General features: G+C 36.4%; 1 protein-coding gene across 1 annotated transcript in view; it reads left to right on the top strand.

The window, feature by feature from the left end:
• The window catches only part of LOC102233769 (glutamate receptor ionotropic, kainate 5-like), a 196,563-nt gene that overhangs the window by 111,472 nt on the left and 59,657 nt on the right, over positions 1-25,434 (top strand). Inside the window, exons 3-7 of the mRNA XM_005805495.3 lie at positions 1,854-2,012; positions 15,720-15,884; positions 18,519-18,616; positions 20,733-20,898; positions 24,178-24,356. Coding sequence (XP_005805552.2) covers positions 1,904-2,012; positions 15,720-15,884; positions 18,519-18,616; positions 20,733-20,898; positions 24,178-24,356 — 717 coding nt within the window. The 5' untranslated portion in view covers positions 1,854-1,903. The remainder of the gene's footprint in view (positions 1-1,853; positions 2,013-15,719; positions 15,885-18,518; positions 18,617-20,732; positions 20,899-24,177; positions 24,357-25,434) is intronic.

Below are 25,434 nucleotides of genomic sequence, written 5' to 3'. Positions count from 1 at the left end.
CACTTGTGAAGTTGATGAAGTGAGGCTTTAAAGCCTAATGCCTTGGTGCGCTCTATGTAAATTGCTGTGAATGTGTGTCAGCTAAATGTCTCCAATGTAAAATGAGATTGGATTGAAAACAACTAATAGAGCTGCGCCTGTGATTAGCCTCGGAGCTGCTGCAGCGAGCTGTGGTGCTGGTTTGTATCAGCAGGGTCCCGCTGGCTCTGTTTGCCTGCTGACATGATAGCGTTTCCTACAGGAAATACCCTAATTAATTGTTGTCATTATGTGTGTTTTTTCTCCTACCTGCAGTCAGTTCTCATTTCCTGTCACCACTCACATCACATCTCTGTCTGCTCTATTTTCATTGCTTAGACCACCATCCATTTTTGTTTTTAATTTCTAACTGTCTCTGCATGATTGTAAAACTTCCCTAGTTCCTCTTCGAATTGGTATTTTCCTCAGCTACTCATCTCTTTTATTCCTCCTTTGAAATTATAAAAATTCTTGCAGTGGATGTTGGGAAACATCAGGTTTATTTTGGAGGTAAAGCTGTTTGGAACTTCAACAAAATCAGTGCCTGGTGGCTCCCACAGAAGAAAAAGAGTGGGATTTCTTTTCAGCACCGTTGAGACATTCAATGAACTCAGATGGAAAATCAGTCAAGATATTTTTTGCATTTCCTCTGTCTTGCTGCAGTTGGTTTAAACTGAACACTTGAAATAAATATCTAGTTGTCTAGTGTTGTAGTTTTGCTCTTGTGATTTTGCATCTTTCAGCATTTTTAAATTAGATTAAGAGATTTTCTGTTTGTATAGTTTTGTAAATTTTTTGCTGCAGAAAAGAGGCAGCAATCTTTGACTAGCTCTTTGATCAATTCAATCAATAAAGGCTTCTATCTGACAAAATAATAGTACTTTAGCCCAGAATTTGAAAGTTGTTTTTGTGGCATCATTATGGCTACACAATGGAGAAAATTAAACCTTGACAGAGAGAAAGATGAGAAGTGTTAATAATAATAATAATAATCAATAGGGAATTGGCTACATTATGAAGTGGCTGTCTTTTGCTGCAGAGGGAACAGCTATGCTTTGACAAATTGCACCATGAGGAACATTACCTGGAAATATTGAAGCAACATCTTAATACATTAACGGGGAAATTAATGCTTAGGCACAACTAGGTCCTCCAAATGACCCTAAGCATTATGTCAGCTAAGTTACAAAGTGGCCTAAGAAGAATAAAGTCAATATTTTGGAGTGAACATTACAAAGTCCGAATCTCTGTCTCAACAAAAAGTTTGTGCAAATCTGATTCTTTTAGACTCTATTAGAAATGGGCAATTACTTCAGAAAATCACACGGAGGATCCCATAGAAGGATACCCAAACATTTGACCCAAGTTATTATTTTTTAGAACAAATATTACCAGAAGTCAAACAGATATATTTAAATTCCTATCTTTGAAGAAAATTATCAAACAACTTTTTGTCCTGGCACTTAGCAAAGAGAAATGATAAAACTAAAAACCTTCATCTGGCTTAATGTCAGATAGAGAGAAAAACTGTTATGTATTATTATGTGCAAAAAAACCAACAACTATCAACTGTGTGTTTTCCATTTTGACAATTTTTTACACCTTTTTTCCATTTTATCACCATTATCTGACATATAGTATAACTTATTTTTGTGAGTCAGGCTTGTGTGAAGTTTTCGACCGGATTCCTAGCAGCAAACATCCTTGTTAATAACCAACTCTGTTAAATAAAGTGGGTGACATCATTGCTTAAATAATACGTGACATGCCACAGTGCTAGCATATATGATATATATGAGTAATCAGTAGTAATGGCGCTTCCATTTGTCTTGAAGGTGGCGGTACAGGCAGCCAGCAGACCATTCTCCATGAGGAGCAGTGGAAGATGCCGGCTCTGCCAGCACTGCTGCTGTCGATTTATGTTGTCGTCCTGCTGCTGACTATGGCACCTCTCTTCTTCAGCCAGGCCAACACCCTATCTGCCGTCCGGATGGGTGAGTACAGCAACAAATGTTTGGTTTCAATAATGTCTTTATGCAAGCGGAACTTTTGAACAAAACTCTCCTCACTGCTAATTATTCAATCACAATTTTACATAAAAGGTCATAACTTTACTGATCACTCTTTTTTGAGATGTATGCACAGAAATTCTTACTTTCTGTTTGAAGAAAGAAATTAGGGTTTATAGTTAGGAAAAGATTTATTGTTTTTATGTCAAATTAAAAGGTGGGATTGAATAGTAAGGTGTACTAGCAGTTAATAGGAGATTTCAGATGCAGGTGGTTAAACACTGTCTGGAGGTTGCATTGTTTTATGATCCAGCAAAACATGAGGAAAGATGTGGTATTAAAAATGGGCAATTTATATCTTGTTGCTTAAATATGTGACAATCTGCATCATTGCATGCCTCTAAGGGTTTAATTAACAATGGGCACTGACTAAACCTGTTAAAAAGCATTCTTCTGGGGGTACCGTGAAATACTGGTCCTGTGTGTTTGTGTCAGTGGTGCAATGCTTTGATGGCATCTCTTTTGGTAATTCATTTGAGAGGTTTGCACTGGTAAAATCACCTAGGACAAAAGGGAAAGTATCTGGGTGTTTTTATCCATGTCTGTCGTCAGCTTAGCTGGCTGTTGTTCATCTTTTGATGTGTAGGCATGTGGTGGTTTCCAGGACATGAAAGTACAGGTAAACGCCAGAACAACTGAGAACCCTCTGTGAATAAAAGGGTTTAGAGATTATTCAAAATGTTTGCAGGTTAAATGTCTCCTGTAACACTGCTGCATGAGAATATACAGAAAAAAATATCAAATCAATCTGATATAAGGGCTGCACAGTGGCACAGTAGGTAGCACTGTTTCCTTGCAGCAAGATGGTCCTGGGTTTGATTCCCGGCCCAGGGTCTTTTTGCATGTTCTCCCTATGCGTGGGTTCTCTCCGGGTTCTCCGGCTTCCTCCCACAGTCCAAAAACATGACTGTCAGGTTAATTGGTCTCTCTAAATTCTCCCTAGGTGTGAGTGTGTGTGTGTATGGTTGCCTGTCTCTGTGTTGCCCTGCAACAGACTGGCGATCTGTCCAGGGTGTACCCCGCCTCTCGCCCGAAACATTCGCTGAAGATAGACACCAGCACCCCTCCCAACCCCACTAGGGACAAGGGTGTTAGAAAATGGATGGATGGAATCTGATATAAAGCGATCACATAGCCAGATTCAAATTCTGGATCCAGTCTCAAGTCATCATTTTTAGACATTTTCGTTAGTTTTAATTCCAGGTCGACTTTCTATTAAAAAAGCACAGAATTGGCTGAATGGTGGGAAATGACGGAATGTACTGATCGGGGAAAAGGGACACTCTGCAGTTATTGTAGATCTAAATTGGGGGAAACAGATTTCAGATTGTCTGGCAGAGCATATCTACTGTATGTCAGATTACTCAATTCATTGAGGGACTATTCATTAGGATTATTTGATTACCAAAATGTTTCATAGCTGCCATCTTGCTTTTCTCTCATCTTTTTAAATGGATTTTGCTGATAACAATATGCATGTCCTCTGGATCACCTCTGAGTAGTCTACCCTCTTCTACTCATTATAGTTGTTCTATTTTGCCACTGGTGTATCCCTCCCATTTTGATTCCTCTCACACAAACACGGCTTTGTTTCTGTATTTAAAAATCCCTCATGGCCTCCCTTTGGTTTCTTCACTCGCAAGATTAATGCTTCTTTTTCTTGCTCCCTTCACATTTCCTCCAGCAGAACCAAATATGGTGACTTCCCTTCACCGTTCCAGGATCTCTGGGGCCATGACCTTTTATTTCTCATCCTCACATCATCCAATGGTAGAAGATTAACTTTCATAAAAGCAGAGCCTTAATATTGAACTTAAATGTTCAGCACTCCTGCTCTCTGATAAGATCTTTCACCTGTTCTAATCCCAACCTTGTAACCTCATGTTCAAATCTCTTTTGCTTTTAACTGGAAGAGCTTTACAAAGACTGTCGGGCACTTACATACATGCTGCCATGGCAATCGGGTCACTCGGTTTGTCACGGCTCACCTTTCACTCTTCCTTTAATACAACCTGAGTGGTAAACACTCACTCTGCTTCAGCTGACACATTATGTGTGTGGTATGGCTCTTTTTCTTGGAATTTCATCCATCTTCAGATGAGCTTCAGAAAATGAAGTGGAAACCAAAGTCTAACATTCACAGATAATATTACAGAGAAGTTGGATGTCAGTGTCAATCAACGTAGCCCTGGTGTAAATGTGGCCTTGTTTAATCAAGCACCATATATGAATAACCACATATTTTTTTTGGATAACACCTAGACATGATCACCAGCAGCTCTGTATAATCAAGTAATTGGTTAAACAGAATGTCGCTCTGATCTGAACAATCTCAAGAACACATGAGAATGTTAAAACGTTTTTTAGTTTGAAGAAGGTTACATGCCACAAAAATTCTAAAGTTAAATAAATCTGCAAAGGAACAAATATTTTTTCACAGCATTACATCTGTGTAGACTTTGTCATAATTGTGTAATCTAATAGAGTTTAATGTACCTCAGTTCACTGTCTCTCTATTCTTGCCTTTGTATTTATCTGAAATTGTACTTTCAGAAGACCATATTTATATTCTTATGCAAGAACAACTGTGACTAGACTTAAAATAAGAGTAAGAGCCATACATATGCAGGATATTATGTGGTGTTTATTTCAGTGGGCAGTTTAGAGGAATCTGATCTCAGAACAGATACAAACATAGCAGATTACATTTAACTGTACATTAATAATACAAGATCTTTGAGTTTTTCACTCTCAAAACTAAAAAATTATTTTGTCAGAATTTATGTATTGGTCCTTTGTTTCCAATGCATTTCTCTCATCAGGTGTAGAAATATTTACTTTGGTTGCACTCCAATACTCTGAGCTTTGAGCAAAACTTCAAGGTTAATTACTCAGTGGGTGGAAAATCAAAAAAGGCTGTGTCAAAGTGTTTCAGTAATTGAAGGTCTCCTGTTGTGGTTTATCCTGGAAGCCAGATTTAGCTGATGTTGTGGCAGGTAACCAAACATCAAGCAGTAACAAGGAGACATACTTATATTCACAAGATCTTCTTGGTTGCTAGGTAATGGTTTTGTTAACAAAAGTGGCAGTAGGCATGTGTTTATTATTTTCAGATTTTATATATCTTTTAGGTGCTTTTATATTTTCACGTGCAGTATCATGCATAAATCTTGAGTCTGCCATTATATTGTTTTGCTGATAAGAATCCAGACTTTTCTGTAATCTCTTTCTGTAATTGTTTAAAATGGTCTAGATCAATTGTTGCCTTTAGTGTCTGACAGAGTTTTAGAGGGTATTTGTGGAGACCTTAGTACTTTTCAGTCCAGTAGTTGGCTATTGGAAGAGGATGTTTTGTTTGTTAAGATTCTTGGCACTAATCTATGAATCACTCAAGCACAAAAGGATTCATTGAACTGCAACAGAAAAGACGGACTACTGTTGTCAGCACATAGCAGATAACTTCACTACAAAACAATTTTCTAAACTGGGCTTTATTAGCATTCCACTTTCCCTTTTAGAGGAATTCATAAATAAATATCCAAAATAACACTGGCAAAAAAGTGATTATCAAATTTGTAATGTTTTTTTATAACATTTAGGAATTGATATTTTGATTCTTACCGACATAAAAACTGACAGAACAGAGGTGAATAGATAATCATTTGGTTTAAAATCACCCTTATATTTTATTCTTGGTAGTATAAAATTGGGTTAAACTATTTTCCTTTGTTACAGCTGCTGTGAAGTCTTCTGCATTTGTAGTTTTCAAACTACCAGCCTGACTTTCAACACAATAAGTTCAAATGAAGTAAAGTTATCTTACTTTTAGGGAAAAATTACTTGCCCGTAATCTTAGCAATCAGTATTTCAGTAGTTGTGTTTCAATTACTTTTTGCATTTTGTGCTGCACAACAAACAGTGTACTAAAATATATTTTTAATTCTAAAATTTGGTCTCGGCCTTGGTCTCAGAAGAATTGGCCTTGTCTCCAACACTGGTGTTGACCATTAAATTAGGCCATGTATAGTCTTTGTCTTTGATTCAGGATAATAAACAGACTTCAGCAAGATATTGAAAAACAACATTTCTAACATATCTAGTATTGGACAATACTATGTTAAACAGAACATATCTAGTATTTTGATCTTTAGAAATTTCATCTTTACATAAACCTTTGATGAATATATATGTTAGTTGAGTACGACGGTTAAAGCCGACTTTTTTGAGAAACTCCGAAATTGACTGCAAATGACAGTTCACAAATTCCTAATATTTAGGTGTCTCGAAACACTACATCTGAAAATACCATCCATGCCATACAAAGATCATACTGAGTGATTTCCTCCACTCCACATTTTTTAATAGCCTGTGGGTTTTCATCAAATCTGCATGTTATAGCTAATTTGTAGCAACAAACCACTAAAAGACATTGACCGGCACACACTATGAACAGCAACGTACCATCTACTAATTAATCAATGATGCACAATTTCATTGTCATGTAGAGAAATGACCCAGATTAAATCAGAGACGGGTCCTATAATTAGTGGAACTGTGTGTTTATGTTGCACGTCTCCGACCGTGCTGCTGCACCAGCTAACAGATCAATAGGTGTCTGTGCCAATTAGCGTTCAGAGAAACAGGAGTCTCCATTATCACAGTTGCAGTTGTCACGGAGCTGTTGATTTAGACAGTGCATTCACCATATACGAAGATAAACCTTTTGACAGGATATCCACAGTGACCTGCAAAAGAGTTCACACAACTCAACTACAAAACTTAAATGTATTTCAGCACTATTTCATGTGACACAGAAACACAAGGTAGCACATCGATTTTGAAGCGGAAGTAAAGGCATACATTGTTGTTAATAATGTTCAATAATAGATTTTCGCACAATTACCGGCTAAGTCCTTTAGGATGTGTGTTGACCAGCTTTGGAAACCCAGATACTCTTGAAAATTAGCTTAAGTTAAGTCAGAATGACTGAAAGATCAGTTTGTTTAGGGAGATATGAATGTGTAATCTAAGTCTAGGTCATTAAAGTTGCAATTTGAATGTATATGTGAATGCCAAGCGGATGGGGCAACCACCTCAAAAGCAGGAAGGGGATTAACATGCAGTGCATTGTGGGTAAATACAACCAAAGCAGCACTGGTGGGTAGAGATCTGGTATTTTTTCTACTATGTATATTACATGCTGAATCAAAAATAAGACCACGATAGTAAGCTCTACAGGAATTTGATAGTAAGTGAAAAAATGAACAGATTAAGATAAGTTGGTTACTGGAAGTAATCTTTCCAAAGCCCTTACAGACATTAATCATTATTGAGAATAACAAATTATTTTACTCAAAGTCACAGGGCTGCGTGGCAGGGCTTACACATAGCTAGATAAAATTCAGAATAAAAATTTATTTTGAAGAAAGGGGGAACCTCTTTGCTTACTCCCTAAAGGAGAATAACTACTCCAGTGTCACATTTCTCCACGTAAATAAAATTTTGTGACAGAAAAGTTAGAAAAAATTCAATATATCTGTAGAAACATAAACTTGTGGTGATACACTCTTAGAAACATGAGTGAAAAGCCATCCCGTCTGACTCCAAGAGGGCACTGGCCACCAGAGGATTGCAGCAGCACTGTAATCCTAACTGCAGGCCAGCGGTGCAATCTGTTGTTTTTATTCATCTTTTTGTCCTGTCTTGTTGAATCTGTCGGGCTAACTGTAGCCTCCAGAGTCCGTACTTCTACTCTCATAACAGGTATTGTCAACAATATGAATCTCAGTAGGAGGATGTGACAATAAAACCTGCTAGTCAATTTTTACAGAAGGTACGCTGCCTCCAGGGGTTAAATAAAATCAGTCTGCAGCACTCCTTTTGCCTTGATAAAAGGAGTTATTTTATCATGTCTCGGGGTAAATTGTGGGTCTGTCACTTTGACTTGATTTAAACAGTCTTGTTTTATAAAAACAACATGAGGCTTCTGTACCACCAGGGAGGAAGAAGGGAGTGAATATGTTTTGTCAACAGGATAAGAAGTGAAGTTCAAACAACATTAGTTCATATTGAATTTGGAGGAATCTTGTTTTGCTCCTAGATGAATGTAAGCTTTGCTTTCAAAAGGAAATATGTGGAAAATACAAAGAGAACTGCATTTTCACCACTAGGTGCAACAAATGGGGATATGGAAGCAATAGGGGAATCCTAGTAACTGAAGAAATACTGGGACAGTGCAAAAAAAATACATTCAATTCCAAGAACATAAAAAAAACCAAGTTCAATATTTTTACACTCAGTTATGTTTTTCATCTTTTGAGGTCTGAATAGGAGGGGGAAATGCATTGATGTTGGTAGAGCTGGTGCTGTATCCACAAAATGACTGCGATTTATCACATGGGAAATTGCCCATGTCAAAGTAAAGTGTTTTTGGGGAGATGGAAATACCGAATTTATCATTTAGTCTGACCGCTTCAATAACTCTCATCCTTTGGCAAATAAAATATATTTTTCCAAGTCTGATACTGTATGTGCCATATGTGAACAAAGGGGATTTAATCAGATTTTGTAGCTTCTTGGACACAAGTCTGCCAGTCATAGTTTGGACATATTCATCTATCTTGTTACCAAAATGATATATGTATCACCTTGAGTTAAACCAAGATGATATGTTTATTTTCTTGGTGACATTGTCATTTTTACTGCTGGTTGATGTTGCACCTAGTTTTTCATGCTAGGTCTTAGTTGTGTGTCCCCATTTTTATTGTTTTGTTCTGGTGTCTGCTGTCTTACATATGTATATACATGTATGTACAGTCTGCCTTCTGTCATCTGAAGAACATTTCCAGGATTAAAGGACCGATTTCCAACCCTACTATTCAAGTTTTCTGGTTCATTCCCAGAAACAGAACCAAACATAGACAAGCAGCATTCACTTTCTATGCTCTGCTAATCTGGAACAAACTTCCAGAAAAGTGCAAAACAGCCAAAACACTGAGTTTCTTTAAAACAAGCTTAAAGTGGTCTCTGATTCATAACCTGAAAATATATTAATATACTTGATGTACATTTGCTTGATTATTTTGATTATGTCATTTGACAAAATGTAATGTTTGTTGCTATTTCATAATTAAGTTTTTATGGTTTAAAGCACTTTGAACTGCCATGTTGCTGAAATGTTTTATACAGATAAACTTGACTTGACCTGTTTCTTAGGTGCCAAGATAGATTATTTTATACAGTATTTTAAGTTCAAAATTGTTAAAATCAGATCAAACTATTCAGACTATGTGTTTCACCACAGTTGTTTGCTCTCCTTTAATGGACTAATGGACTATTGATTATTTACCCAAACAGTTTGCTTCATTTCGACAGGTATGATAGTTTAGCAGAACTCTGGCACATACCAAATAAGCAAAATCTAGTTCCTCTGAAAACAGATATCAGTCCACTTGCCAGTAAACCTTGATGTAGTTGAGTTAAAAAGTGAGGAAGCAAACAAACTAGCTGCAAACCAAAAAGATGAGAAACTACAGAGAGGAAGCACCATATTACAATAACCCGCTCTGCAAAACGCCCAGTAGCTTTCTGTCTCGCCTACTTCTCATTCTGGGCAGCTTTTTGTGATAGAGTCTCAAAGTGCATCTGCAGTTGTAAGAACTGCATGTTGCTGTCCAGGCGGTTTGGTTCCCTTTCAAAAGTGTGGTGTAAAATTGAGTTAAACCAAATAATGATGTGAATTCTTTTGGCACTACTTGCCCAACTGAAGTAGTGCAAGTTCCCCAGACTATCCTGGTGTGAAAGCACCTTAAGAAGAAACTGGAAATTTTAAATTGAGCAGAAATAGACACAAATGCCCAAAACATAGAGTTGACTTGTATGATGACACCTTCTTTTTCATGATCTGCTACATTTTGTGCAGCTCGGTCATCTAAGTGTGGACTTGTCACAACATACAGTATATACAGCACTATAGAACCTAAAGCAAATCTTCAACTCTTTAACAACCTAAGGTTGAAGTGTTTTGTTCAGACAGGGAATTTAAAATGACTAAACTATGTAACTTAAATTGTATATTCAACAGAAATTCTGATTATCAGAAGGTTTAAATCGTTCAATTTCTTGCACACTTTTCAATAGAAATATGTACTGAAAAGACAAGTCTGAGCTTTTTTTCCACAAAATCTCCTAAATTCTAAAGGCAAACTAAACTTTGTGCCTTATTTTGTTTTACTTTCTTCCCATACTTGCACAAGTACAATACCTTAGGCAGAAAAATGTATCTTCTGAAAAGCATATTCATAAGAATTGAGAACTCCCTGCACACCTTTCATTATAATGGATGATAATGGCCCAGCACTGCTCTTCTCCCACACTTTTTATTCATGCTTTTTCTGTCTCCCACTGGTAGCCTGTTAACGAGCACCAGTGAGCTAGAAATAATAACCAGTGACTGTGCTTCTCACATTACTGAAAAACAATGAGGCAGGAGACTGACTGCACTCCAAAACCTTAAGGATAGAGTTCAAGTGCTTGACCTTTCTCTGATTGCTTGTTTTCTGCTTTGTCTGTCTCTCCAGTAGTTCGACTGGCTGCAGTGTATGTATTTATGTTGTAGGAACATGAATCCATTTCCGGTCACATAGTGATGACTTGCCAGAAAAGTGAAAAAAAAAAGTCCCTTTAATAACGCATTGAATTTTAAAGACTTTGAGGTTATCTCTTGAGTTGTTTGAGAGCTGATGTGGATGTGGTCTCAGTGACCGAAGAAAGAATTGGGTACTCTGTAAACAGAGATAGTGTCTCAACACTGTTGTACTTCTTAAAGAGAATTTTTTATCTGTCGGTTCATCTTCAACCTCTTCTTTTTTTTTTTCCTTCTTCCTTTGCTAAGTGTGCGATTTTCTGAAAGAAAAGTACTGAACTTTTCTATTGAGCTCCTTGTTGGTCTTTAACAAATGTCATCAAGAATATCTTGCGGTCGGAAAGTAAGTCTCAAAACTCTGAGTTTTCTGTATCAGAAAAAGTTATGCTTCATTTAAAACATTTAGATCAAGCAGAATTTTTTTTTTACCCCTCCAGGGGGTCTTTTCTGGGCTCTAGTGTTCCTTATGTGATAGTAGGCTGACAGGAAACAGGGAAGGAGAGGGGGGAAGACATGCGGCAAATGCCGTCGGGTCTGAGAGTCGAACCCACGACGGCCGCGTCGAGGACTCAAGGCCTCCAAATACGGGTCGCGCTAACCCCTACGCCACCACGGCACGCCCCAAGCAGAATTTTTAACAAACACTCACCAGGCATCTTAATATGTCCATCTCGCCAACATCAGGTCAGATCTCTGATATGCACCACAAATCTAGAACAAACTTCTGAAAATTGTTATACAGCCGAAACACCGAGTTCCTTTTAAATCAAGTCTAAAACCCCACCTGTTTAGAGTTGTTTTTTAAACATTATAAATGGAATATCAGCAATTTGCTGTGTAATGATTGCACTTGACAATTATTGACTGTGTTCTATATCTTTGTATTTTCTCTGTGTGTCTGTTTTTATGATATAAAGCACTGTGAACTGCTTTGTTGCTGAAATGTGCTGTACAAGTAAACTTGATTGATTTGAACTTTAGAATTGACATAATTTTTTGCAGCAATAATTCACTGAGGTGTTAGAAAAAATTCTCATAGATTTATGTCCATATTGATATGGCAGATTTATAAGCTGCACAGAAACAATGTAAATTTTTCTTCCCACTACATTGCAGATATGCTGTCTTAGTCTCTTAGTGACTGTGGAGGCCAAAATGGTATATAGTGGTTGTAAGAGAGCTCAGCCTCCTAACAGGCAGTCTGCTCTGATCTGTCTTGTAAAGAATCAGTGATTTTGCTTCAGTCCCGTTGATAGTTCAGCTGAATACCAAGCTAGCAGTAAGAGTCCACTATCTCAATGTCAGTACCCTGAATGTTCACTGGTGTCAGTGTGGTGGGTCTGGATCTGTGGAACCAGTTCCTTTGTTTTCCCCATTTTGATCAAGAGGTAGTTCTGCTGCCACTCGTCTGAAAAGTGTACTCTGAGTCAGCTTCCTTTTCCACCATGGCAGAAGATCACACATCACTCCAGGCTTAGTTTCTCATCCTGGATTTGACAGTAAGTTTTATAATTCATTTTAAGATTTTAATCTTCACTTTTAGGGCCATATCTGGTTACAGCCCCCCTGTATATTAATGACCTGCTGGAACCCAATTCGAGTACTGATGTCCGCTTGTCAGAATTTATTGTATTCTCATTCACTCGATTTAAAACTCATGGAGATTGCATGTTTCAGGCAGCTGCACCAAGATGGTGTAAGTCACTCCTGCTGTCCTTTCATTTTACTCATTCCATTGTCTCTTTTAAAAAGCAACTGAAGACATTGTTGTATAGAAACACTTTTAATTAATGAACTTGATGCTTTATTTTGTGTCACTGTGTTTTGTCTATTTTTTAGGCTGTTTTACCCGTGAAGCACTTCATCATTTTCATCTGTGAAAGTTGCTGTATAACTGAAATTTACTTATCGCTTATTACTGACTTATCAAAGAACTTCTGAAGATGACAGCCTGGGGAGTCGATGGAGAAGTTTGCAGTGTAGATGGTGAAGAGGAAAGTTTTGAGTCACTTATTACATTTTTACACATGGTAGTCAAGTAGGCAGCTAATTATGGCACCGACTCTTGTCAAGTGGTTTTCAGAACTGCCGTTGCCAAGGCTGTGGCTCATGATTTGTCATGACCAGAATAAAGGTTTTTCCATGATGACTTATATTCTGCCCGAGTTTGTTTTCTAAGGCTGCAAGAATTAAGGCAGCATATTTTTGTCATTCAAGGACTCACTGGTGGTGTCTTTTGCTGATATTTATATTTTTTGAAAATTAAAGCTGACTTTGGCTGCAGATCTCTTTGACAGCTCATCTTTCTGTACACCTTAGAGTTGTGGGTCCTTTTGTTCCTTATGGGTGTGGGTTTCATTAGGTTCTCAAAAAACAACGTGTTAGTCAGGAGTTCATACCAAGTCTATTTTCTGTACTCAAGGAATTTTCCCAGGCACATGAGAAAACTCAGCATGAACCATCTGGCTTTCTTTGAATTCCCCTGAACTGGTTAAAACCCACAACAGTCCTTTAGAGGAAGGACAAGATAAATTGCCTGCCGCTTCACTCCAAGAGTCGTTAATTATTCAAGAAACACAAATCAAATCAAGAACAAATGCCTGAGCTGTAGACTTCCTCCTTGTTATTGAGATACAGCAGCGTAGTTGCTTGACGTTTAGTTGTTTTTCTGGCAGGTCTCTCTTCCACCGTGTTACAGCTAAATGTCCACTGGATCTGTGAAAAATAAAAAATAAATAATAATTTCTAAAAGTATTTTGTTTGAAATTTGTTTTTCTGTTTAACAGTGCCTTAACTGATACAACCAAGTCATTTGCACAACTTTACATGCTTAAATAAATAAAAAAAATGTCTTTGCATTTTGGGTATGTTGTCTATGTAGTGAAAAAACGGGTCACATTTTTTGCATTTCCATCTGCTATCTGTGAGTGCTCTCATCCTTTGCATCTGCCCACTCCTGAAACACACACTCACGGGTTCAACATGCAAAGCAGACAAGTCAGTGGGGAGGGTGTAACCAAAATAAACATGGCAGGTGTTACTGTACACAGCCAGCGGGTACTTCTTACTTTAATGTTTCTAGTAGTAGGAAGCTTGACGATGATGAGTGGGTTTTACACGCTGCAGCTTTACATAGTTTCTTACTCTACTCTATTTGTTCAGATGCACAGAGCAGTATTCTATTTTTGGTCTGGCATCATGCCTCATCTGATGCTGTCTTTTCTCATAGGATTCAGGAGTGTTTTAATATTATAAATATTTATACCTTGTGAAAGGACAGCTTGATTTTCAGAAGTATCCAAATTGATTGCTCCTTGCAATATTGCACCAGTGAATGTGTACTATATTTAGATCAAGAGGACGCAGCCGATTATACATTATAAATCAAATTCTGATTTCATTCACTACTGGCCAGTTTCCTATAGTAACAGCCAAGTTGGCACTTCATTGAGAATATTGGCTTTTGGAGGACTCTAAATAATTTTATCTGTTACAAAGACCTGTACAGTATAAGATATTCACTGCTTAAGAAGAAATAAGAGTACTTAGGTGAACAAAAATAATATGTTAGTGATGTCAGGGATATTATCACTCCTATTTGTAGTAGTCTTTTCACTAACAGCTGGGTTGACATGAAAAGCTCTCGATTAACCTGTCCATCTAAATTCCAGGTTTCACTTGGAATTAGCTATGCCTATTGGGGATGTTTGTTCTACCTCTGAGAAAGGACAAGATCTCAGTGATCTTAGGTTTTTCTTAGTAGTAAACTTGTGTCAGTTGTTGCTATACACCAACTCTTTGTATTTCTATACTGAAAGTTTTTACTTTGATCATAAAAAGCTGGGGTTTTTTGCATTTACTCCGTCTAGGCCAGAGGAATGAAGCCTTCTCATTAGGAGCTACTAGTGGACTTATAGATACAAACAATCAATTTAAATCTTTAGAGTTCCATGTATAAGATGTAGCTGTTTGTGTTTAGTTTCAGATAAAGCCTGTAAAAACACAGAAACCTAACATTAATACAAAGTTAGCTTAACAATGGCATGGGCAGAGCTCAAGTCAGTTCACCCTACAGAGTTGTGGTGACAAGCAGCATCTTTCCAGTAAATACTGGTGTTCTTTTAATGTATTGCTATAAATGTGTTCAACTTTTTTAACACTCCTGGTGGCGATCCAATCAGCTGACTGGGATTTTAAGAGATTTACAACCACACCTTAATGTTTAAAAAAAAAAAAAAAATGATTAAAAATAAAAATGGTGTTTATAGGACAACTGTTTTCAGGAAAATCAGCTTTATAATATCATGTGTGTAGTTAAAGTGTCTCCATGCTCTGTGATCCTCCACACAAACAGGGTAGCTGTTATGATGATGGGTTGACATGGCACTGTGAAAAAACAAATGGAATGTGACTTAAAACCTGGCTGTACCACCAGCTCCGGTTAATCACTGAAATCCCTGTTTCTTTCAAGGCTTGAGTTCTGCTGCTTCAGGCAATAAAAAACTAGCAATTCTTTCACTTTAATCCTCACATGTACAAGTTTGAGGGATGGGGGATTTATTATATTTTAAATGTAATATTTGAGGTCTGAGGAGTGGTTGAGCATTTCAGCACAGCTAAGTTCAAGTAGATTCTGTTGGAAAGAAATATTTTATTTTATTAAAGCCCAAGATACACAAGGTAGTACAGAATTGTGTAATTACACACTTTAATCACATCAAATGTCTATACAAAGATACTTTTCAAAGGTCATGAGATATTTTAAAACACATCAAATCCCCCACATCTTCTTGAAGGTGTTAAGTCCAATTAATAATCAGAATATGAAACTATATTGAAAAATTTATTTTGATTAGATTGGTTCTGTCACACCCACCAGCTCTTTTCAAGCCACACTTTTGAGTCCACCCTTTTTAATTGTGTGCCAAATCTCAGACACCCAGCTAATGAATACACATTGCTTCTTCTGGTCTTCTTCCTTCCTTCAGCGGCCATTTTGGATGACCAGTCTGTGTGTGGTCGTGGTGAGCGTCTGGCTCTGGCTCTGGCCAGGGAGAACATTAACAGTCAGATGGAGGGTTCTGCCCAGGCCAGGGTAGAGGTGGATGTCTATGAGCTACAGAAGGATTCCCAGTACGACACCACCGACACCAGTAAGCCCCGTAATTTCGTCTGACTGCAGGTGACATATTAGTACACGTAAAGCCATTCCTCGAGAGTCATGAAAAAATTAGGTTCCTTTCAGAAGTTTGACTTCCACATTAATCTTTGTTTCTTGAAATTGTTCTTTTCTATAATAAGGCTGAATTATGGCATGTCTTAGGTGGATAAAGAGGCCAGAGTTATTTTGTTACTGTAGATAAATATATCATGTAGAATATATATGGCAATTGAGTGCAAATATGTAAAACCGTTTGTTTTTTTGTTTGTTTTTTATCTAACAAATCAAAGTTAGTTTGGTGGAAAAAATTATCGATCCGGTGCTGTAAATCGCAGAATACAGAGTCCAGTAATTCTCACCATCTCTTTATAGCTATGTTTCAGTGCAGCTGAATACTTAATGTTAAACGTGTTTTAAGTTTTACCCAAGGCTGTTTTATGTGACTAAGTTTAATGTAACTGATTTCATTGAGAAAGATTAGTAAAATGAAAGTAATCATCCTTTTGTTTTTGTTTAGAAATGGCAAATGTAATACAAAACATACTCAGAGCAGCTGTTATGTCAGGTTGAAGCTATTTATTATGAACTGGTGCTATATAAATAAACTGAAGTGAATTTAATTAACTGACTGCTGTAATATTAGACACTGACAGAGTAATTTGGCTGGAGGTGTAGGGAAAGGGAAAGAAAGCCTCCAATGAAGTTGGGAAATGTTATTTAAGGCAGAATAGATGTTCTGGGCTCTGACACAGATATTATGCGAAACATAGGTTTTCTTTAGACTTTGCTCTGAGGCTTACAAGCTTCCCCCTTTTTTATTGTAACAACATTAATTTAGACAAAAACTTAAATTTTGGATTCTTCAGACTACAGGCCATGTCTGCAAAAATGATATTCCACCATATTTTGCATCACGACATGAGACACAGAACAGTATGATAGCGTGACATTCCTAAGCCATTTACACTTACAGTATATTGCTTAACCGGGTTAACTTGGCACCTTTGGTAATTGTTTACAGGTATTGTTTAGGTCCACAGTTCTTCGTTGATTTCTTTTTGATTTTCCCTTGATATGACACCAATGTTTAAAATGTTGCCTTTAAGCCCGTCCATTGAAGTCCTTCATTTAACTTTAATGTTTTGAACATACACATAAAAAAGTCATAATATCAAAAATGTTTTGAAATATTTCTAAAGACATAAAAATCATTGAATGGACAAACTTCTGAATTTGAAAAAAGTTAGACCATCCCAATATTTCTCTCCATAGCTTACCATTTAGCAAATATTTATAATCCTTTCCTAACAAACAGGAGAAGCTTAGCCTGATTTATTTATAGAAATTGTTCAAAAATGCTAATGTATTTTTGTAGGGTGTATGCAATTCTTTTTCAGCTTTATGTGAAAGTAATATTTTTGTTGAGGCTTCCATTTAAATTAATGAATTGGCACTAAGTATGAATGCTACATAAGATTATTATAAAAAATTCTGTCTTGGAGAAATTTACCTTCCTCTGAGCTAAATTAGATTTACAAAGTACATTTTTAGTTTAAATCAAATTTACTGTCCATGTTGACTGCGTCAGATGAGCAGTAATTTTCTTTCCAGCTAGTAATCAGGACATTAAAGAACAAGTCATAGGAACACAAGGACGGATGGCTCGTGGTGATGTTTCACCATTTCAAGGTGTAGAACGGTGGTGTGAAGCGAGGTCAGACCGACCTCAAAGCTTGCAGCATTCTGAATGAGCAGCTGCTGATGATGTTTATTGATTATGAACTGCCAGCGGTATGAGAGGAGACTTCCCAGAGGACACGCAGTTAGGTTTTCCTTCAGACTGGAGCACATAGACACACACTGACTAGTCCAAAACGACACATGTGCAGGGGAAACCTGGCTAATTAAACCAGAATATTGAAAATTCTCCAGCTGTCCATGTTACCTGGGAACTTTACTTCATACCTACAGTAAAGTTGGTACATTGATTTAAAAATATAGAAGTAAAGCTAGGTCTCTATAGAGTAAGACAAACATCACATACCTCTGATGCCTCATGCAGCAAATAACTCAGCCCTTTTTAGATTAAATGTCAACATTATTTATTTGTCTGGCTTAGGTACAGCTTTACATTAATATGCCATTTTTATTCTAAGAAAGCACACCATTCACTAAATAACATACTGAGAGCGTCTGTAATCAGAACTGTGACTATAATAATAATAATAATAATAATTAATAATAATAATTGAGGAAGTTGGTTGCGGTCTAAGAGAGAAGTTCAAAGGATAGACTTTGAATCATTTGAATTCAAAGTCAATCATTTCTGGATCTACATTAATTTAGACCTACATTAATGTAGGTCTACGTTAATGTAGGTCTACATTAATGTATTGTAGACCTACATTGCATTAATGTAGGTCTATTAGAGAGGGATAATAGACCTACATTATTTTTGCAGGTTTATTGTGTCAATAATAAGAATGGAGATGGTAAAATTTTACCCACATTTTATATTTTTGTCTGTATTCACTATAATATTATAATTAGAATGGCCAAAGCAATGATATTCAAGTTAACTTTAATTTAACACTGACCTCTGTTTCTGCATCCTTTGTCCCATTAGTGTGCCAGATCCTGCCTAAGGGCGTGGTCTCAGTGATCGGCCCTGCCTCCAGTCCCGCCTCAGGGTCGACAATCAGTCACATCTGTGGGGAGAAAGAGGTGAGCCATCTCTAGCCTCAAGCCATCTGATTATGTCAGTGTATGAAACTTAACAGGCGTATCAACTTAGAGCCAAAACTCAATCAATCCAAACAGATTGTTTCTCAATGTCACTAAGTCGGTTCTAATTTCTTCAGAAAGTGTTTGGAAACCATCCATAACAACGAGACCTGCATGTCTTCTGACCAGTTTCATCCATTACATGGAAAGTTATGTGTTCGGTAGTTTCAAACTCACTTAAGACAGGTTAAAATGAATTAATTTATGTTCATAGTTCAACGCCTGAACTCCAACATGAACAAGTTCTTGTTCATTTATCATGTTTTGTATAAATTAACACAGCAATATATTGGTCTTGACATAATTTCTAAATTAGCACAAGGTTTATGCTACTTCCTGTTTTATCTCCTGTTGTCTTTGCTCACATAAAATGTGTTTTATGATAAAACGGCTGCTATCATTCACATATTTTAATAGTTTCATCAAAAGCAATTAAATTGTGACTGAAAACGCTCCATGCTTTACTGGGCTAACAACATTTCTGTGGTCACCTTTGACCCTGATTAAGTCAGCGCTGATAGGATTTGGTTGTTTTTTTTTGTTTTGTGGTCTATAGAAGTATTATTTTACAATCCAACACCCACAGTAATACAAAGTAACATACTGAAATTCAAACATGCAAGAGCTGGAAAAGCTTGATCACTGCAATCTCAATCAGATCAAAAGTTTTGGTTTATAGCAAAATAAATTGAAATTCTCAGGAGTTTTAATTACTTTGGTCACACAGTAAGTGGATAAGTGTACTTTTTGTCCTAATTTCTAACAGCCCATTGGGCTCCCTATAAAAACCAAGGTTAGATTTTCAGCAAAATATAATTATTCTCATCTACTGTGTTATTAAAAACAATAATAAACTTTTTCACTCATACTAGAATATAAGAGGTTACATTTGATTTAAAAACAAGATAGCCAACTCTAAAATTTGAAATAGTATGTATGTTTTAAGTCACTGCCAATAATGTTCAGTAAAAAAAACAAAAGTGATGAAATGCTTAATGACTTATGAGAAACAAATATTATCCGTTTCAATGCAAATGTTGCCAGATCAGCTCTCATCCAGATGCTAAAGCATTCTAACTGAGTAAAAGGAGGAACTCATGTTCACACTTTCAGTAAATCCACATCGCCACAATCTCACTCTTTATTATCAGCCTCTAGCCATCATTTTATCCTGAACCCTGTACCTGACATGTCTCATAATACTGGATTCTAAGTTTCTTCTGTACATTATGTTTTGCCGATCAGAGCAAAGCCCAGTTGAGTTAATTACAGCTTAGCTTTTAAATTGCTGTGGGTGTTAGTCAAGGCTAAAGTTCAGACATTTCTCCTGTCACTACATTCATCATTCATTACTGAAGTGAATCATTTTTAAATCTCTCATTAATTTCTCAGTTTTATACAAACCTCCAGGTCACAGGAGTCATACTCTGGTGTTTATACTATAAGAGAAGTCATTTAAAATTGTAGTCTATGAAGAAATTATCTTACCTGTAGTCTTTGAGTTTTCTTTTTCTTGATTCTAGCTTTTTAAGGACACACAAACTACTTACAAATTTCCTTCTGAGATGGATGTTCTTTATTTGGAACAAATGTTTATGAAGTAATAAAAAACAATAATCCATACATACACCTACAGTTAAACACAGACAAGAAAACAAAAATTATATTCTTCAACATAATGTTTAATGTCATTTTAACTGCTTTTTTGAAAAGAAGTGAGAAGAAGTTTCTGTTTTTCTTCTTTTCAAAACCAAAATAGCAGAAAAAATAAATGTGTTCTGCAGTACTTTTCAAATGTTTCTTTTTTTTTTTTAAAAAAGCCTAGGCTTTGGTGTTCAGATTTTCTTTCTGACAGTGGATAAAGGCAGAATTTCCTGTAAGTGATGACACATGATTTTGCCAGTTGTGACCTTCATTTTAGTTTTTTCCGCTTTTGCTTTCCTCTCTTCTATGTATTTTCTTCCTCATGCACAGTGTTTAGGTCTTCAGCTTGATTAAAAGTTGCACAGCTTCTCTGTACTACTGTCTTTCTTTGTCTTCATCTGTCTGGATTAAGATTCCTCATGTGAAGATCGGCCCTGAAGAAACCCCAAAACTGCCATACCTACGCTTCGCCTCGGTGACTCTCTACCCGAGTAACGAAGACCTCAGCCTGGCCATCGGATCCATCCTGCAGTCCTTTGGCTACCCAACAGCTAGCCTCATTTGTGCTAAAGCAGAGTGTGAGTTCATTAACAATACCCTGTCATTTGTTTCTTATAATTCAGTCTCATTTAATTTATGACCAAAAACAACTCATTTAATGCAGCTGTGGATTTGCTGGTAATGCTATAAGTTGAATTTGAGTTTCTGGTTATTTACTCTTATTCCTATCTGCTTTTCTTTCTGTCTGTTTATTGCCACTGTGCTGGATTTAGGTGCTTGTGCTGAGCAAGTGCATTGCATCCATTAAGGTTTTTGGTTTTCAAAGCAGTAGCTATTTCAAACTCTGTAGAGTTCACTGATGTGTCCAGATGATAAGTTTATTGTGAGCTTAGGGTTTACCAAATCCGTCTTACCTGCTGAGGCGATGGATCTGAAAGACCTTTGGAGATTTCCTTTCCTGTCTGGCAGCTGGAATGTGTTCAGAAGGTTCTTCAAATCCTTAAAGTCAGAGCTGATGTGAACTTGATTTGTTGCAGCACATCCTCCAACATAATATGGCCACTTCATGGTTTGGCTCAGCTTTGGACCAAGCTGACATTGGTCCATTCTTGGACTAATGGTAAAACCTTACAAACTTTATGTGCTTCCCTCTTAATTTGTCAACATAATGCAAGGTTCTGGAATAAAAATTTGGACTTCAAAATTATTTACAATATGTGACATACAGTACATTGGTATACTTTTTATAATTTCTTCTTTCCTGCTTCCTATTAGTTATGTACAGTATATCTACTTTTCCCTGTAAATGTGTTCCTACCAGTGTTTCTTCAGATATCTTTAAACAACTTTAAAATAACCAAAAACAATCATGTTAATTATTTACTAGTAAAACAGCAAAGACATGAAGAAGGAAAAAAAAATTAATTGCTTTGAAAGCTATTCCATGTCTGATTTGGGAGTCTAATGACAATGGTTGCCATATGTTATAATAACGGGAAGCTTCCTAACGTTTTCATAATTGACTGCCAATTTAGAGGGCCAGCTGTTTTAATGCTTCAGAGTCGTGTAAAGGAAAAAAGCATGTCAAAGAACTGATGCAAACATCTGTCACTAAATAAATAAATATACAGCCAAACTATGATTCCCAGAGTCAAAATCCATTAGATTCCTGGATTTGTTACTGTTTTTGCAATCACAGTTATAATCCAACTCTTTGAGTTCAGAATTCACTTGTTTTTACTGATTAAGACTATTTAAAGTTGGACAATTCTTGTCTTTAATAAATGAAAAAAAAATATATATATATACAGTACAGACCAAAAGTTTGGACACGCCTTTTAATTCAATCAGTTTCCTTTATTTTCATGACTATTGACATTGTAGATTCACACTGAAGGCATCAAAACTATGAATAACACATGTGGAAATATGCACTAAACAAAAAAGTGTAAAACAACTGAAAATACCCCTTATATTCTAGTTTCTTCAAAGTAGCAACCTTTTGCTGTGATTACTGCTTTGCACACACTCTGCATTTTCTTGATGAGCTTCAAGAGGTCGTCACCTGAAATGGTTTTCACTTCATAGGTGTGCCCTGTCAGGTTAATAAGTGGGATTTCTTGCCTTATAAATAGTCGTGAAAATAAAGAAAACCCATTGAATTAGAAAGGTGTGTCCAAACTTTTGGTCTGTACTGTATATATATATATATATATATATACTTTTTCTTTCTGTCCTTGTTTAGTCCAAACAAAAAAAAATTGTTAAATCAGGTTTGCAAACCATTTAGAACAACTTTTCAGCCATATTGTTGTTTTCTTCATGTCTCACGTTGTTGTTTGGTATCTCAGTGTAATAAGCTTTTAATTTTGTAATTTGTCGTTGTTTCTGCGCTCTTAGAATTCAGTCACTATCAGTTCCCATATTTGCAACATTTTGCCCTTTTTATTTCTAGGGCACAAACCGTCCATAAAGGCACCTCATCCATTTTGCTAAAAATTGTGATGGTCATCACGCCTATTTGTCATTTCACACCATGTGCTTATACAGCCTCTTCAGTTACCATAGGCAACATCTGTCTTGGGACAATTTTTACCTACCATGCATCAATTCACTGCTGCCTTGGGGACACTTTGTGCTAGATTTAAAAACCATTAATATTAAATCATTTCCTGCAGTATACAGTAAGAACATTTTCTTATGTGTCTCAGATAAATAACACCTGCAGGAGATACTATATTATTATAATTATTTTGATTAGAATCACAGTTAGTGGTAATAAGGTGTAAAATAAAGAAATGTTGGAGTGAAGATAGAAATGTGTTGGTACAAAATTGGTGTCCAAATATGTGAAGGGGGGAATTGACCTGCTTGTTAGAGAATTTCCTGTGTATTCCTGTTGATAATTGAGTGTTAATCTTTTATTTGCGCCTCTCTCGGGATTGTTGGGGTGGCGTTTTTAAATTCACAAGCTTGGAGAAAGTTATTTGAAGTTAAAAAGAGAAATTTTCTGGATAATGTTAGGAGGATTTATTTATATTTCAATATGTTTGTAGGTAGCAGTCAATACTTCCAACGGTTTAATTTTTTTAAAGAACCCACACATTTAAGTAAACAGGAAACAAAAGCGTTCTATCTTCAGCTGAGCTAAGCAGACCGTTTAAGTGTGAACATGAACAGGATTAAAAAGTATATATAATTTCTATTTCTCTTTAATCAGCTGAGATGTGTGTGAAAATTGTTTTAGTGTTTTTCTGTATTCCTTAATAAAGCTTGATATGAGAATAGGTTTTAATTTATAATAAACAAACTATGGAGATTAGAAAAGTACATTTAATCCAGTTGTTGTAAAAAATATTCTTTATTTTTTATATTGTTTGAAATGTAAAGGTGTCTAAAAAGTAAAAGCTTTTACATCTGTTAGGACACCTGGGACAACATGCATTCTCTGAGGAAAGAAATTAATGGCCTCTCTACATAATCACCTTTATCCCAGTCTGTTTATTGCCTCTTTTAGGGCAATGAAGCAGCAACAGTTATTTGTCACTCTAATGATTCTGAATCCCATCAATTTCCGTTTTTTTTTTCTCTTCCTCAAATCAAAGTAATAATTTAACAAGCAAACAAGCTTATTACTCAATGGAACACTGTTTATGTATGTAATGTTTCTTCTGGCCCATACTTTTTCAGCTTCACAATATCTGACACTTATAGCCTTGTTTGTTAAATCAACTTATTGTTGAGTTACTTTACCAAAAAAAACAGATTCTTTTAAAACCCATGTTTAGGAGCAGCTATCATATTTGTACTTTATTCTTAAAGACTTTTGCTTCTCTCTTTTCTTTCTTGTTCTGCAGGCCTGCTCCGATTAGAGGAGCTTGTTCGCCACTTCCTTATCTCCAGAGAGACGCTGTCGGTGCGAATGCTGGATGAAAGTCTGGATCCCACCCCTTTGCTGAAGGAGATCCGTGATGACAAAGTGGCTACCATCATCATCGATGCTAATGCTTCTATATCTTATCATATTCTCAGGAAGGTGAGGCTGTGCACTGCATGTCATGTACATCAGCAAAATATATAAATAGTTTTTTAAAGTACTGAATTCTGACAGCATCTGCACAACATGATTTGAGTATATTGTGACAACTTATACATCATTAAAAATCTTTCTTCAAGCATTTACTAAAACACGCTTTTTTCACTTTAAATGTCAAACATAATTAATAATCAAAATATCTAAGCAAAGCAAATGAGTTGTGGCTCATATCAAACCAGTGTTATGGCAACTCTATTAAAAAACAAAGAAGTGTTATTCTTCTAATGTTAAAAAATTAGAAAACCTTTAGCTCACACTTACCAGAAAGAGAACTAATTAAAGTTGGATTAAAGTAAAATCGATTAAGGCCATTTTTCAGTAGCTTTAAAATCTAATTTGTGACTCTGTTTTAGTTTTACAATGGACCAAAGCAGCAGAGCTGGACACACCAACATCTATAGACACAATATTTAGGCCTTAGACCCGCGGACGTCGCGGGTTCGACTCCCGGTCCCGACAACCTTTGCCACATGTCCTCCTTCAAAATGGCGCCGGCTCAGCTGGCTGCCTGCAGACGCAGCTCCCATCGTGTGTGTGTTAATCTGTGTATAAAAAATTCTTGCTGTAACTGCGAAATAATTTCCCTGCTGGGATGAATAAAGTAATTCTTCTTCTTCTATTTGAACTAGTTTGGTTGATAATTCTTCCAACTAAACAACTGGAGAAAACCAGAGAAAAGCCATATTTAAAGAAACATTTTCAAGTTGACTTGTGAAACACTATTATACCAGAATTCCACACACATGTCTTGACATTTGGACAGTTAGAAAATAATGCCCACCCTGTCACTGTTGGTAGCTTTATAATGTGAAACGCTGCACTCAAAAAACCTGTCGGCTCAAATGTGCTCAAATGTTCTCACACTGCATTTCTTACTTTATGACTCACTATAATCTATAATTTTAAACATTTGATTACAAGGCAGAAGACAACAATGAAGAAATCAAAATCTGATTTGCATCATTTGGTTTGCTGCTATGCCCTATAGCATTATGTGAAACATCACCTGAAAAGTATC

This window comes from Xiphophorus maculatus, chromosome 13 (genome assembly GCF_002775205.1).
Source record: "Xiphophorus maculatus strain JP 163 A chromosome 13, X_maculatus-5.0-male, whole genome shotgun sequence".
Lineage (NCBI taxonomy): Eukaryota > Metazoa > Chordata > Actinopteri > Cyprinodontiformes > Poeciliidae > Xiphophorus > Xiphophorus maculatus.
Note: the sequence above shows the minus strand (reverse complement) of the source record. Positions and strands in the feature narration are given on the sequence as shown.